This window comes from Lepidochelys olivacea (genome assembly GCF_965140295.1).
Source record: "Lepidochelys olivacea isolate rLepOli2 genome assembly, chromosome: 13".
In the NCBI taxonomy this organism is placed as follows: domain Eukaryota; kingdom Metazoa; phylum Chordata; order Testudines; family Cheloniidae; genus Lepidochelys; species Lepidochelys olivacea.
The window spans coordinates 16,939,068-16,956,228 of NC_140423.1; the positions used below are offsets into that span (position 1 = coordinate 16,939,068).

Genomic DNA, 17,161 nt, shown 5'->3' on the forward strand with positions numbered 1-17,161 from the left:
CCTCCATCCCACTCCACCCAAATGTGGTGATCTTCCACTTTTACTATCAGAGAAAATTCACTTCAGAAACCAGGAACCAATCGCAAAGTAAAGTCATAGGAAATCTTACCTGAACGTATGCTGAAGAAATGGATCCCATGTCATTTTAAACAGCCTGAGCTCATACATTCATGGGGGCCTTTGGCCCACTCTGTGTCCCATGTGTCGACCTCTGTAAGATGAGAGGTGTGCAAGCAATGCACAGTAATGCACCCAAAAGAGTGCACGTACAACACACAGGTACACATGCAACCGCACCAGGAGTACACAGAAACACAAACACACGACTACAAAAATGACCATACACACACACAAGGAGACGTGTGCACCCCAGAGCACTCAAACACACACACACGCATATGGAAACAGACACACAAACAAACACACCCGCTTACATAATGAAGTGGCAGACATGGAAAAAACCAGCCTGCTTCATGTCATTCTGAGCTAGCTGGAGGAGGTAAGACTGAGAAAGTTAGCAGCTCTTGCATGCAGCTAAGAAAGATCCTAGAAGATAATAAAGCTAGTAGAATACAGCTAATGAAGAGGCGAGGGAAGGAGTCAAAATAGCTTTGTGGAGGAGTCCTTTAGCAGTGCTGGAAACAAGGATATGCATTTGCAAACTATTTCCCCTTAAGTGACCCATAAAAAGCATTCAAAAACTATGTATCTGAGAGCAAGTCTCCCCTGCAGGAGTCCTACTTATTGAGGAGAACATGTTTATATTAGCCATTATACAGCTTTGGCATGTAATTGTAAGCATAATATTTAATTTACAAGCTAATCCACTGGGAATTAATTCCAGTCCCACATAACCTGCTCCTTGAGTAGCTAGGTTCCCCTTTGCACATACACAGGAAAATTATTTTAGTGTTACTTAACAGACGAAGAAAACCCTGGCTATGAACATTTATTTACCACTGTTGTTTTAAATACATCCCAAGAAAACAAATGGCTTTTTCCTGTTGGTTAGGCTGGATTTACCCTAATCTTCATAATGTCCTTCTTGTTTATGTTGCAAACACAATATTGTACAGCACAGACTCACTAGAGATATTGCCAGGAAGAAATTAAAAGCGGAACATACTCAGCTTCTTGGCATCACCATCATAACAACACTGTCACAAAGCTCACACTCTATCCAACTAGAAGGGGTTGGAGGCACCCTGTCTTCAGCCACAGGAATTCAGCTCTGCCTGGACTCTGTTCCCAGAGTCTGTTTCACTGACATTCTGCCTGCTGCCCCATCCCCAAAAGCATCTAACAATTACAGTCCCATTTAAAGTTGCTCTAAAAGTGCTCAGGCAGCCTCCTGCCTTTGGGTGTCTAATGGTTGTTATTCACTGTGCCAGCTGAAGACACTCTTTTTGCCAAGTACAGCAAGTCCTGGAAGCAGATCATATACCAGGAGGTGACCAGCTTTGAAAAGCCTGAAGACACTTCCGCCTTTTGTATAGAGGGACAATGATATTTCCAGGAGAGCTTGGAGAGTTGCCTGGCTCTTGCCCTATATCTGGTTACCTAGAGCTCCTTAAAGCAAACTGAAAGGGCAGTTACCAAGTTATTAGAATGGCCATGACTATGCAGAGGAGACAAGGTAATGTTAGTGTGGAAGGAGCATGCCCAGTGTGAACTATATCATTCCAAGAGCCAGAACAAACAGATTGGACCGAGTGCTTGAGCAGTCCATATAAAACCCTGCTTCTTGTCTCCAGCCAGCCTACCTGCCAAACGCTTACTACCATTGCACAAGGTGCTGATGTAGCAGAGGTACAAAGCCAGGTACTTTATTGATCATGTCTGTCCTGGCTGAGTATTCCCCACATACTCACTACACTCCATATTCCTGCACCAGCACGCAGTGGACTCTGGGTAAAAGCTGAGAAGCAGTTTTCTCCTTGGATGTTTCAAAGTCCTGGTTGGCAATTAAGAAGGGATGTGACCCACAGCATTATAGGGCCCCACAGATTCTAAAGTGGGAAATGTGTGTGAGAGATCCTTGTCTGTTCTTCCCTTTACACATTCATACATGCAGTGAGTGGCATCTCTGCACATACACGACTGCCAAATAAACACAACCCATCAGTGTTTGAGGATAGTAGGTGACTAGCAAGTGAGACCTGCACACGTGCCCTCCTTGTCCCTATGTCATGCACTGCACTGCTGCTAGTGAGCTTGGGTATCCTATACTGGGTATGTCTCTCTCTGCCTTTTCTCAGGCATAGTCTCTCTCTGTGGAAATTCCCTGCTCTTGCTGGTGGCCTATCGGAAGAGATCCATGTTGAAACCTGCTGAATTCTTCATTGTGAACCTGGCTATCAGTGACCTGGGCATGACGGTGACCCTCTTCCCTTTGGCCACGCCATCCTTCTTTGCACACAGGTAGCTCATTTGCATAGCATTGCATTTAACGGGCACTTCTGCGGGTGTCAGTTTGCAAATCCTGCCTTGACCTGGAGAAGGAATGAAGACTAGGGGCCAAAGTCTGAGCTCAATCACACCGATGTAAATTTGAAATAACCCCATTGAAAGCAAGGGACTTACACCAGTGTAATTGGGAGCAGAGTTGGGCCCCAGATCTCTCCTAATAGAAATTCATACCCTGCACTGGGAACAGGGATCATTCCCAAGGGAGTGAGCCAAATATAATCAGATATGAGCCACCTCAGCAGGAAGAGCCATCCCTCGCCTCCCCTCAGCAACTCCTCCCCACCCAAGACATAGGCTAGTGCTGCTGGCCCTTCTATGGCTACTACATATGCTCCTCTCAGAGATAGTGGCTCCAATTAGTCCCCTGCACTGGCTCATGCTGCTCCCTTGTTCAGCCTCCTCTGGTTTGCCGTACAGTGCACCTCCCTTCCCCACAGCTCAGCAAGAGGTACGAGCCCAGCCATGAATCTGACCAATGCCTGGTGTTGCAGGTTGGAGTCTATCTGAATCCATGTGGTGTTGTGGGAATGTATCCCCATGGGGCAGTAGGGAGAGTCACAAACGTGGTCCAAAGAAACCACATGTGGCTCATCAGCTGTAGGTCCCCTGCTCTAGAGCCTTGCAACCCTGCAGGACCTGACCATAAGTGTCAGGTTCGGTTGAGGTATGAAAACAACCTGACCCTCTCAGCCTCGGGTTGGGTCATCTCTGCTCACCGTTCTGCTGGCCGGGGGGTAGGCGAGGTGGCTGCATGCCCCACTCCTGCTGGGTGTCACCACCTCGCTGCTCTCTGTGTGTGCTGCAGAGCGAGCATGCTGACAAGTGGCAGCCCATCTCTCTGCGGCGCACACAGCACAATGTGGTACCAGCAGCACACACAGCCGCCAGCCCGACCCCACAGCCAGCAGGCAGCCAGAGACAGATCGTGGCCATGGGGCGTAGAGCGCAGGGAGCCCCCACCTGGCCCAGGCCACCCCTCAAGGACCAGGTGGCGGATGCCAACACAGGTTCAGGGCAAAGTGTTGGATTCAGGCGGAATCATTTCCAGAACTGACCTGACATCCTCCCGTTGGGTTGGGGTCGGCTGTGCTCAGGTCAGATTTGGGGCCAGGTCGGGATTTAAAATTAGCCCCCAGCAGACCTCTACTCTGGCTCCACCCCTTGGCCGGGGGCTGGTGGGACTTGTACAGTATGTACCAGCAGGTGCTGCAGCATATTAAAAATGAGCTTTGCTAAGATGAAAGCTTTTAGCCACGTGCAGCGTCCTTTCAAAACTGACTTATCACCTTTCTGTTCTGAGGGAGGTAGCATGGACCAGTGGTTAGGACATGGGACTGGGAGTCAAGAGACCTGAGACTATTCCCAGCTCTGCCACTGACCTGCTGTGTGAACTGGGGCAAGTCACTTTGCCTCTCTGGGCATCAATTTCCCCAATCTGTAAAATGGGGCTATTGATATTAACCATCCTCTGTAAAGATCTTTGAGGTCTGTGGCTGAAAAGTGCTATGTCAGTGCTAAACATTATTACTACTTCCTTAAAACTGACACTCAGGCAGTAATGTGCAAAGAGTGAAACTGTTTCAGTTAAATATACAGAAGGCTCTGGAGCCAGATTTTTAAAAAAGCAATACATGCAGCTTGTGTGTCAACTGCATGCGGGACTAGCTAATCATGGTTATTTGCATTCCCAATGACTCAATTTGTGCTCACAGCCACGGTAATTACGTGTACCGTAGGGGCACACCCACATGCACAACTCCTTTGACAATCAGGCCCTAGGTATTTATTTCCCCATTCCGTTGCATCCACCAGCACAGCCTCCTAGAGCCCAGCTCTACCGCTTAGGTAGTTTTGCTTTCTGTGTCAAACCATGAGCTGGAGTGGTACCAAACTTCTGTAAGAGGGCGTCTGGTTTGACTGGTGTCTGGTCATACCCATGTGACTTCATGAACTGCATAAAGCAACTCAGACAAGTTCCCTCTCAACAGAATCACAAACCTTGTGAGCTCCGCACTTGGTGTAAACGTGAAGGTTTCAATTTTACCTGATGACTTTTCCCTTCCAGATGGCTGTTTAACCATGCGATGTGCACATTCTATGCATTCTCTGGCATGTTCTTTGGCCTGTGCAGTCTTACCAGCCTGACAGTGCTAAGCACGGTTTGCTGCCTGAAGGTCTGTTATCCAGCATATGGTAGGTGCTGGGATGTGTAACCCATGTTACTCTCTCCACTTCTGCCCTCCTGGCTATTACTTCCAGTAACCCCACTCCATCTTCCCCATTCTTTCACAACTTAGGTTAGTCATAAATCTCTTGGCAACAGCCCCTGATAAGCTCTCCATTACGGAACATATTCATAAACATTTTAAATTACTCTCATTAACCCAAACAATAATACCATAACTACTTGTTTTTCCTCTTCTAATTTGCATATGTAAATTAATCACCATCCCATTTACTGTTTGGCGCCATACAATCAATACAGCAGGTCCTTGGAAGTGTGGGTGGGCGCAAGTTAAATGTATTATTTCACAGCCCCTAATCAAATAGGGTGATGTATTAAAGCTCCAGTGTCCTTGCCATGTACCAACTGTACCCACGACGGGGTGTCAGTTGAGTGATCACTGCTTCCAGAGATCTATGGACCAGCAGTTACTTTCCAAAAGCCATTTCCTAGGGGTGCCAGTGTGGTTGTTGCCCCTTTACCCATACTGTTCTGTGTGGCTTTTGGTTTTAAGGATTTCATGGATCGTCTCAGGGGCTGGCAATTTCACACCAGTCTGAGTGCTGGGCTGCAGATAAAGACAGTTATGCTGCACGTGTGAGCTCCTACCTCAGTGTTAAATACATTTGGCATGACGGACTCTGTTCTTGCACAGTGGAAATGCTGCACATCTGATTTAGGAAGTTCCCTGTTTTATGGCTCTTGGTCTAAGGGTTATTCAGATATAATCACCATCTTTTAGTTGAATGTTAGCCATATGGCTGGTGTTGTGCAAGACAGAAATAAAAAGAAAACCATAGTCCGGCCCCCATAATTGTTCGCAGTCAAGGCAGGGTTTATCCAAACTGATCCTAATGACTAGGGCCCTACCAAATTGACGGCCATGAAAAATGCGTCATGGACCATGAAACCTGGTCTTTTATGTGCTTTTACCCTGTACTCTACAGATGTCACAGGGGAGACCAGCATTTCTGAAACTGGGGGTCCTGACCCAAAAGGGGGTTGCAAGGTTATTTTAGGGGGGTCGTGGTATTGCCACCCCTACTTCTGAGCTGCCTTCAGAGCTGGGTGACCGGAGAGCAGAGGCTTTTGGCCGGGCACTTAGCTTTGAAGGCAGCGCCCTGCCAGCAGCAGTGCAGAAGTAAGGGTGGCGATACCGTACCATGGCACCTTTACTTCTGCGCTGCTGCTTCGGAGCTGGATGGTCAGAGAGCGACGGCCCAGCAGCCGCCGCTCTCCAGCCACCCAGCTCTGAAGGCAGCACCGCTGCCAGCAGCAGCACAGAAGGAAAGGTGGCAGTACTGAACCCCTCCCCCCCCCGCCCACAACACTCCTTTTTGGGTCAGGACTCCTACAATTACAACACCCTGACATTTCAGATTTAAATAGCTGAAATCATGACATTTAAGATTTTAAAAGTCCTGTGGCCGTGAAATTGACCAAAATGGACCATGAATTTGGTAGGGCCCTACTTCCGACAGATTACACTGCAGAGATAGCAAAACAAAAATGTATTCTAGGCCCAGATTTTTAGGACTGTACCTGCACAAGTTTGCATGCATTTGCACACCTAATCTGTGCACACAATTATTGTGACTGGACATGTAAATGCTTATTGCCATTTTGGAGGATGATTATTAGCTGTGGACCCAAATTAGGTGCCCAGATGAGCACTCATAATTCTGAACGTCTGGGCCTTCCTTTCTCCCTCCCCGCCCCAATAGAGTGAACTCATAGACCTTTTGTCTCATGTATTCCAATGTGAAACATGGAGGTTAGCTTTCTTGGGCCTTTCCTACTTTGGAGAGTGCCTCCACTTAAAAAAGAGGGAGTTAGCAACAGAACATTTTCCATGAAGGGCCCTCAGTCTGAAACGGCTCGGGTCAATTGACCTTCAGGGCACAATACAGGGCATATGCATTTATCGAGAGCCCAGTTCCAATGCGTTATTTACATGGAGTAGTACCTGACTCCAAGTGGTCTCTCAGAAATCAGTGGAAGCACATGCAGTGTCAGAGACTAGCCCATGTGAGTAAGGCTGGCAGAATCAGGCCTCAAAACATGTTAGAAGATAGGGACTTGTTAGGGGCTAAGATGGGTGAGAGGGTGGGAAGTTTGGGGGGCTGCTGGGATCATTAACTGTTCATTTGCAGTTGATTGTTAGGCTATTTTCCACAGAGGGAAAGACTCATGCTACAGCATCTGCCCAGGAACCAGCACTGCTCCTACATACAGCCAGGGCAACGAGCCCTGGGGCACCAATAAAAAGACAGCCGAATGCTGCAAAACTACTTGAATCTTTTCTGGCAAAGTGGTGTGCTTTAGCTAATGCCAAGGAAACAGCTTCCATGTCAGGGCCAGGAAACACTAGGGAGTCAGAGCTGTTTTCATAATCACATGAGTGAGAAGCCTGGGAGACTTCCCACCCACAAATTAAGGTTGGATGGGAGATGGAGTCATTGTGGGTAACATCCACCCTCCGCACTACTTAAACCCCACAGTGGGGTCACTTATGGGGGCCTCAGGAAGACCAGCTGCCTATGGGAGCCTTTGAATCCTCTGTGTGCTATGGAGAGGGGCTCCCTGCCTGCTCCAGACAGGCCAGTGCAGTGGGCAGTTGAGGAAGGCTGAAGGATGAGCCACTGGATCCACAACTGCACAAATGCAGGGGCCAGGAACATCCCACCCCCAACGGGAGGGTTTGAGACGGGCTCTAGAATAGCCAACGAGAGTTAGCGGCTGCACAGAGGCTGCAGGTTGGGCTGACTTCCATTCAGCCTTTGGGCAGGGACGGGTGAGTTTCACAGTGTAGGACAATAACCTGCCCAGGCTTCATCCCAGTGGGAACATTACTCCCCGAGGGTTGTATTTTAAGTACATTGCATCATGAAGCATAATCTGAGAAAACTAGAGCCTATATCTTTATACATAGGCATACAGTAGTGAGCGTATGCCAGACTCATGCAGGTGTGGCATGTAACTCTGTCTCTAATCGGTTCTGGAGACAATTAAGACAGGCTGATTAGAACACCTGCAGCCAATCAAGAAGCTGCTAGAATCAATTGAGGCAGGCTAATCAGGGCACCTGGGTTTAAAAAGGACCTCACTTCAGTTTGTGGTGCATGTGAGGAGCTAGGAGCTGAGAGTGAGAATGTGTAGTGTTGGAGGACTGAGGAGTACAAGCATTATCAGACACCAGGAGGAAGGTCCTGTGGTGAGGATAAAGAAGGTGTTGGGAGGAGGCCAGGGGGAAGTAGCCCTGGGAGCTGTAGCTGTCGCACAGCTGTTCCAGGAGGCACTCTAGACAGCTGCATTCCACAGGGCCCTGGGCTGGAACCCGGAGCCGAGGGCGGGCCCGGGTTCCCCCCAAACCTCCCAACTCCTGGTCAGACACAGGAGGAGTTGACCTGGACTGTGGGTTCACAAAAACGGCCAAACTGAGGGCTGCCATGAAGCTCCGAGGCGAGCAAATCCACCAATAAGTGCAAGACCCACCAAGGTAGAGGAGGAACTTTATCACAATATATAACACTGGGAAATAATTAACACTGTGGGGCCAAATTTGCCATGGGGCAACTCCCTTTTGCAGCACAATTTTCACCTGCATTATTTTTGCCTGGACATTAGTTGTAGATGCTAATCTGAGTGCTTGCAACACACCAAATTTGGGTGTGAATCAGGCAGTTAAAGAGACATGTACTTAGACTTGCACCTGCTGTTCATTGTCTGGGTACAAACTGCACCCACAAAAGAAGAGCTGAGGGCCAGACACCTCTCTGTAAATGTACCCCATGTTTTTATATTGTCCTGGAGGGATTACTTGCATTTTCTCATTTAGACTGCTGAACTTGCCAACCAACGTATCTTCAAAGAATTTGGATTACAAACAAATATAATAGAAACCAACAACATTAACTTGATTTGCAGACAAATTCTCCAAGACAAGTTCTCCAATAAATTCCCCCTGCAGCAGCCCAGGATGGATACTGAGTGGGAAGGACCCAAGTAGCTGGATTTCAGTCACTCGTTGCAGTGGCATCCATCTTCTGGCTGAGTTTGGTAGATTGGTGATTTATACACACACTAACGTTTTTCTGAAGTGGTGTGCCTGGGGAAGGGAAGTCCAGGTCAGCCTACAACGCAGCATCTCAAAGCAGGCCATGATGCTGGGTAATTAGGGCCTGTTCTTGCACCATTGTAGTCAATGGGAGTTCTGACATTGACTCCAGTAAGCAGGCTAGAGCCCTTTGGGGAGCTGTATGCTTAGCAGAACGTGCCATGTACCTTGTAGGAATCCAGATACAGCTAAGTGACTAAACTGACGTCCTGCTTGGTAACAACTAAGTACCTGAAGAACAGACGGGGGTAGTAAGCTTCTGCAGCCCCTGAGCCTTAAACCACCAGTGGCAGCTGCCTTTGCCCCACTCGGGAGCACATACCTCCAGACAGGTTGGAAATGTGCCTTCTGTTCTAGCAGACATGTTTGGCATTTCACCTCTCAATCTTTTTCTTTTCTACACTCGCTCATCCCAGCCACACAGTGGGAGGAAGCAGCACCAAAAGAAGAGAAGCAAATTTTAAATTCTGCAGGAAAAAAACAAAACAAACAAAAAACCCACAAAACCTCCTATAGAACTTTGCTTGGCAAATGCCACTAGCGGCCACATTCTCTGACTTGAGCGGCACAAGGCACCTGCCAAATTCACACTTTTGCAGACCCCAGTGGTGTGATTGCACATACACAAATACTGACAGGAGGAGTTACCCAATTTCCATGTGCAAAATGCCCATTCACATGCAAGGAAGGTACATCTCATGTTTCTGAAGTCTCACCTTCTGCGATCTCTTTGGAGAACCTAGCCCTTAGTGGTAAGGAAAGTGGTAGCTAGAGCAGGGACGCCTGGGTTCTAGTCCCATTTCTGCCAATGACTCCCTGTGTTACAATGGCAGAAGTTGTTAGAGCTTCTGCCAGCTGTATAATGCAGATAATAAATAGTGACCTACCATTTAGGGATTTGCAATAATTAATTGCTTGTATGTAAAGTACTTTGAAAGAAATGAAGGACACAAGAGAAATGCCACTGTTACTTAGCATATTACTAGATGAAAGTCAGAGCCAAGCTTTCAGCTGATTTCTCATTAATACTTCTGTCAAATTTGTGGTGCCTCCATTCTTCACAATGCAAACTCCTGCTTTGCCGCAGCTGTGCGGGGACACATTGACTTGCTTGCACGCTTTTGCAGATGCATGACTGGCAGCCACAAAGCAGATTGTCCCTACAGGCTAACAGTCCAATTCATAGAGATAGCATTGGAAGGAAGTCACATCAGTTAAAGCAGCCAACTCAAAGCTTATGGGATCACTTTGTATAACTGCAGAAATTATCACAAAAAGTGAGGAAAAAAGATAAAGATTAAATTTGGGCATTAAAAGGCAGCCAGGTACCAGCATCTTTTCCCTCTGTAATTTCTGTTTCTGCACTTGGTTGTGTGGCTTCTCAAGCTTATCTTCCTGTAATGCACTTGTGCATTTTCCCCTAGGAAATGTCTAATCTCAGCATATTTTTAATTGCTTAGTTTCAAAGAAAAGTTATTCTAACATATGTCTGAAGATTTAGCTTTTTAAATTAAGCCCTTAGAAGATAAGAGAGTTTAGGATTTAAGGGAGGGGGAGGAAACTCAGAGAAAAACCCAACTCATGTTTCATCAACTGGCTTTTCTGAAGTAAACTCTGATAACACTGATTTAAACTTAAAATAAAAGCTCTGATCTTTCTTCATTTCCAGATGCAAATCCCACCAGGCGCTTCCCCCGAGCTCTTATTTTCATCAAGGTTTAGGACATCTGTAGCTTACTTAGCATTTCACCTCCAGAATTTTAGGGAATCATAGAAACTGGAGCTGAAAAATTTCCATCAAAGCCATCTTCCCTGGAACTAGTACAGGACAGAACTTGCAGGACTGCCCCTCAGCTTATTCTTCAGCACTCTGGCCCCTATTACTAGCCTTTATATTGTAGGGCACTTGTCATACAGAGATATAGATATATCTAGTGGGCACTATACAGATGGTTAGGTAGTCACAGTTCCTGCGCTAAAGAGCGTACACACTCAATATGCAGTGAACTTACTACACTTTCAAAGCGTAGCATAGAGTATGCTTTAACTGCAGAGCTACTACACTTGAAGGGTTTGTGTGGTGTGTATGCAGGTCATTTCAATTAACTCAACCCCAAATTAGTGCATAGTAAACCCCACTTCCTTCCCCTGTGTAGACAATCCTTAGAAGGCAAGGAGTGAGGGAAAGGGAATATTACAAAGTAGAATTGCCTGGTCCAGTTTTAGCTATCCAAATGCTGATGCTCCCTGTATCTTGCATGTGAGACTATTGCCAGTGAAGTAGATCTCACTCTTGCATATTTCTCCTGTTATTCAGGTGAAACAGGCTTTACCTCAATTTCCCCTGGTTACGTGAATCATTTCACCATGAATTCCATGAGCACCTGCATGGAAGAGGAGGGCCAGGATTTCTAGCTATTACAGTCAGTCAGGGTTTTACCACTCACTGGGGCAAGTCATTCCACCTCCTTCTGGGCCTCGTTTTCCCTGCCTGTCTGATGGGGATAAGAGTACATGTACACTGCTGTGCTTAATTTGTGCCAGGGGTGAGCCATGGCACCTCTGGGCTTGGCTCATCACTTATGAAAGTAAAAAAAAAAAAATTGTTTGAGCCCCAGCACCTTTTCCATTACAAAGTAAGCCCTGGTGTACTGCCCTGCCCAGTGGCTTGGTGAGGCTTCATTAGTTACTGTTTGTTAAGTTCTCCAAGGTCCTCAGCTCCATGCAGATTGTTGTTCTCCATTCCAGTGTTTCTCTGCTAAGCCAAGGCTGATTGCTTCAGCTCAGGGTTGCCATTCTGTGCAGTGTTCACAGTGACATCCTCCTGGTTGGACACAGGTCAGACTGGTGAATGGCAGGCTGCATGCCCAGAGTTTGCTACACTGGCAGAGCTCCCTGTAAAAATCATCTCCTCTCACTGAAAGGAACTACAGTGAAGTGGAAAAGGTTCGTTTCCCAGCAACCAACTAATTGACAGCTTATTGTTCTATCGGATATGGAGTTACACCAGGGGTTTCTTTAACCCACTGGATATAGGATAATGTGCCTTCATACTGAGAGGACGTCAAGCCTACATTTCCAAAAAGCCACCTGATTTGTACCAGAAGTTGATAGGACTGCTCTGGGATAGCTCTTGTCCTACCTTACAGGATATTCAGAGAGAATGGTGATAGGCAAATCCTCCTCTCCTTCAGACCAAGGACCTGTGGAGTCCCATAAAGCTCAGTCCTCCTTCTCCAACTCTTTCGAGACTTATGGGGAACTATGAAATGCCATGGCCTCAAATGCCAACAGCACAGAGGACAGCATCTATATATCATCACAAATAGCCTCATCTCCCTCTGCCTGGCTGAAGAAGAAACCAAGCACAACACAGTTGATGCTGGGAGAAGACGGAAACACTTTGGAGACCTACCAATTATCACCTTGCCCTGCATCAAAGGTCTCTGCTGAAGATGGTGACATCAGGCCTCCTGGACTCCTTGCTGCTGATGAGCACATGCCACACTGTGACCACAGACATTGTTCTCTTTCGTTTGCGACGAGCCAGAAAATGGCACCTCAGCTTAGCAAAGAGGCTTGCCTGCAGAGATCAAGGCCCTCTTACCCTCCCGGCTGGGCTCCTGCCACTCACTGGATCTAGATATGAAGATTCCAACATCAGGAAAGCATCAGTAACTCCAGAATGCGGCAACCTTCTCCTCAGCAACTCCAACCACCAGGAGCACTTCATTCTCCCCAACTCCTGATGCGCTGCTCACTACCCTGGCTCCCTGTGGAACACGGCATCAAATTCGAGGTCTCAGAGTTAAGCTTTTCAAGGCCTTTGAGGGGATTGTCCTGAGACGTCATAGGGAGAGGCACCCTCTGAATAACACCTCCCTCACAGCTGCTTTTCCTCAGGAAGAAAGAAGCTGCCAGCCTCCAGTGGAGCTTGTGGAAGCAGGGCTTTCCCGGCAACAGGGCCAGGGCTCTGGCACGCCTTACTGGGGAAGACCGTAGGTCTCATGCTTTGAGCCCAGAGAGACAGAATGATGCAATTGTGCATGCAGTGACCATAACTGGGCGCATGTTCATGGTAACTTTATGCCTGTTGAGGCATGTGATTACGGAAAATGCAGGCCTAAGCAACATGAGCCCCAAAGCTCCATATTTTTAGTGTCTACCTTTAACAACTAACTCCGATAGCTAGGACACCCGTCACCTGAGACTCAGACCCAAATTAAAGTCAAGTCAAATGTTAAATACTGTCCTGCGTGCAGTACTGTATGAAAATACCTGATCCATCCTGTTCTAGGTGTATAGACACATGCAAAATCAGCCTTCAGTGCACATGTGTATTGGATTCCCATTCTGATCATTGCCCATGGCAGATACAAGGAAAACACTGCCTTTTGGATTACAGCCAACATTGCTAGACTATTACTTTGGAAGGTGGGGGACATCATCTGCTGCTGATGCATCCATACAGTGACTACTATCAAAACAAATGGAAGTGACTGGTATATACCAAAAGAAGTATATACCCCTTGAAACTGGAGCTGTCCATCAGCACTGACATTAAGGGACACATTCAATTGGCTTCTGAAAGTATTTGCAGGTGCAGCCATGCATGTGTGTAAATACAAAGTTTCATGCGCAGAGATGCAGACTATTTACTGTCCATCAAATAGTGCATTTCCAGAAGCCCTTTGAAAATGCAGTCCTGAGCCCATGTAATGTAAATTGTAAAGCTTTGTCAAAAACCTTGAAGGAGCTGCCAACACTTTCTTACACAATTCCTCTGAAAGTAAAAACTGAGGACAATAGTTATTCAAGTAACACTACTAACTGAAGCTGAGAAGAGTAGTGGGGTGGGGGAGGGGGAAGATCTCTGCTAAGGGCAGTTGGGTTTGTAAAAAAATCTCATCAGTCCAAAAGAGCATTTGCTACCTGCAGGGAAAGCAGCATGCATCAGGGGACAAGCCCAGAGCTGGGGAGCAGGAGACATGTTCTCTTCTTAGCTCTGCTTCTTGTCTGTGACCTTGGGCAGGTCACTTAGCCTGTCTGTGGTGCCTCAGTTTCACTATCTTTAAATTGGGGGATGAGAACACTGATCTGCCTTTCTAAGTTTGCTCTGCAAAACCAGAACTAAGGAGCGGGGTTTATATGTGGGTCCTATTTCATCTCAATGCCCTACATTTGGGGTTGGCTCAGATAAATAGCTCCAGATTATGGCCCTTTTCTGAAAGTCAACCCCTCAGAACTGAGGGAACTCAGCCCTTTTCTTTGGAAACCTACCAACAGCTGTCATTTCTCTCTTTTGCAGGCAATAAGTTCTCTCCCACACACGCTGGTGTCCTGTTACTGTGTGTCTGGGCATATGCCCTTGTCTTTGCCGTAGCTCCTCTAGCCAACTGGGGCAGTTACGGACCAGAGCCCTACGGGACAGCCTGCTGCCTTAAGTGGAAAGCTTCAACCAGGGAGGCAATGATCTATATTGTGGCCCTCTTCATCTTCTGTTACCTCTTCCCCTGCCTTCTGATCCTCATCTCCTACTCGCTCATCCTTTGGACAGTAAAAGTGTCCCGAAGAGCCGTGAAGCAGCACATGTCACTACAGAGCAAAGCCAACAGCGTACACAGCTTGATTGTAAAGGTAGGGCAATGGGGCTTGTGTGCAGCAATGAAAGCAAAGGGGCTTTGCTGGGAGATCTCCCACCACACACGGGGAAAGTCTTACTAAGAGGATACAGCATGGACTGGAATGCAGGACCCCTGGGCTCTGCTCCCAGCTCAGCCAGAGATTTCCTCCGTGACCTCAGGCAGGCCAACTCCCCTCTCTGTGCCTCAATTTCCCTGTCTGTAAAATGGGCATAATGATACTCATCCACCTTTGTGGAGCTCCTTAAGATCCTTGCATGCAAAGTGCTAAGTATGATCAATTATTGAAAACAAAAAATAACTGGAAAAAATAATCTGATTTGAGCCCACTAAGCTATTAGGAAAGTTCAGGCTCTGAGCCAGTTTGCTGCAGAATTCAGTAGCTTGAGCCTAGCTTCTAAGACAAGCTAAAACATCATACACTTTGTTTGTATCTCTTCTCAATTCTCCACTTACCAGGGTAGTGCCTGATACATGTCTTGTGGTAGCTGGATGATCTTGCAGGGGAAAGGACTCAATGATCTCTCACTCTTATAGTCTTCTAGTGCAGCTGGAACTCCTGCCCAGCTCATTGGCTGAAGACAGTGTGGCATTACACAGGATTTTCTTTACTGCATCAGGTCACTAGTACTTCAAGTCCAGCATTCTGCCTCTGCCAGTGGCCAATACCTCATGCTTTAGAGCCGTGGTTCTCAACCTGGCTTATGGCACACAGCTGCAACCCATGTGACATTCACAGGGCCACACAGGTAGTATGCATATTGTGTGGAAGTGGCTCACAATGGTAAATAGGTTGAGCACCACTGCCCTCCTCTCCTCCATGCTGCTGGCCAATTGATCACATGTGCCTTTCTTTCCTAACACCAGCAGGGATCAGCTGATGCCAGAAGTATGAGGGTTCATTACCCTTTCCTGAGGAATTAATTGCTCTGTCAGCTGAGATGCCCTGAACACTGCCGAGGATTTGAAGGCCAGATTCTCAAACAAGCTAGGCATGCACATATATGCCTAATATGCCTGCACATGGCTAATTAGTTACATTAGGTCCACAGTTATCCAGTTTGATTGCACAGCTACAGTAAATGCCCACACATTTGAGGCTTGCAGTTGCTGAGTCACTGGAAGATCTGGCCCAAGCATATCTAGGCAAACTCAGTAGAAGACTAAGACTTCTGAAGCTACTTGCTCCTCCCTAGAAATAGGCCCAAACCAAAAGCCAGATGCTATGTCCTCAAATTTTGGGTAAAATTTGGATCTGAACCCTGGCTCCAAATTTTGAAGCTGTGTCCTATTTCTATTCCTCTCCAAAAGGAAAAAAATATGTACACTATTATCCAAATACCCCTTAACACTTTGGCAGTCAAGACACATAATGGAGGGGTGGGAAAGCGTAGCTAATAAACAACTAACTGAGAACATGAAAATAGGAAGGGACAAGATGGCTGTTGCCATTTCCCTGAATAGTGACACATGAAAGAAACACACAGGATCATGACTGAAGAAAAAATTCTTATCAGATCAGCAACAAATAATCTTGTCTGAAACTATTCCATCCCTCCCCCACATTCCCCAGGCACAAACCATTAAAACAAAGGGAAGTGCAGGCTGAAAATATGACCCCGCCTCCCTTCCGTATCTCAAAATCTGAGCGTCTCCTGACTATCTAGCAGCAGAATGGACTGTTCCCAGAGCTGCCTTGATTTGTTGGCAAACACATTCTCCTTTTATTACAGAGGAGCTTGGAGCCAGGATGGCAAAGCAACCTTCACCAGTGACAGATGAAGGCAGCTTCCTGGAGGCAATATACAAACATGTTAGGGTCTTGCTCACTCAATTCAACACTGGTTTGTTTGGAATTCTGAGTCAAGCATTTGAGCGAGTCCACATGAGTCCATATTTCTTTGCACCTAAAATAATGAGACTCCTTGAAGGCTTCTGAAAAGTAGAAGTATTTACCAAGCCAGATTAATTCTCCAGGTGTTTATATTTGTGCTGCTAGCAATACACCCCTCCTCCACCTCCTTATTTAAAGCCATCAGATGGATTTGGTTTCATATTAAATTACATTGAAAATAATAAAAAATGCTGCCTTCATGACTCACTGTCCCCCCAGCCTACAAGCTAATGCTGTAATTTACCAGGGGGGGGGGGGGAGAAGTCTGTCAAAAGAATTGATGCCTTTTTTTAAAAGGAAGCAAATTTGATTCTCTAACAGACTCAGATGTGCATGTGGTATTGGAGGAAGCATGGACTTGTGGTAAAACCAGCACACTCAGCTCCTAGCCCTGCCGCTAACTTTTGTTTCTTTATGCCCCTTGTTTCTCATCTGTAAAATGCAGGAAATAATGCCCCTTCCTCCTCCTCAGTGGTTTGCGGTCTCTCGATAATACATTCTTTGGGATAGGGACCGTCTCTCTGCACAACAGGGCCCTGTCCCAGTTAAGGCTTTTTGATGCGACTGCAATACAATAATGCTTCTCGACCCCAAAGAGCTTATGATGTTCAGCCTACTTGTGCTTTTTGCTTTCACATCTCGTCATGATAAGGAAAGCCTCAGGATTCTTAGCCTTCCCCCACCAAGCATCCTATGCAATGATCAGAATGATATGGTTGAAGCAACTAACGTATCTGAGCTGTAACATGCTGACTTGCAATTTAATCGTTTACATATGAACCTTCCTGCACGCCCAACCATATCACAGCGTTTTA

The 17,161-nt window shown here is 46.7% G+C and overlaps 1 protein-coding gene across 2 annotated transcripts in view; it reads left to right on the forward strand.

Annotated features, from left to right (window-relative positions):
- LOC311529375 (opsin-5-like) overlaps positions 1 to 17,161 on the forward strand; it is a 46,378-nt gene that overhangs the window by 23,440 nt on the left and 5,777 nt on the right. For both annotated transcript variants that reach the window (XM_084645333.1, XM_084645334.1), the window contains 3 exons: positions 2,259 to 2,421; positions 4,535 to 4,662; positions 14,119 to 14,447. In XM_084645333.1, the coding sequence (XP_084501459.1) occupies positions 2,259 to 2,421; positions 4,535 to 4,662; positions 14,119 to 14,447 (620 nt within the window). The remainder of the gene's footprint in view (positions 1 to 2,258; positions 2,422 to 4,534; positions 4,663 to 14,118; positions 14,448 to 17,161) is intronic.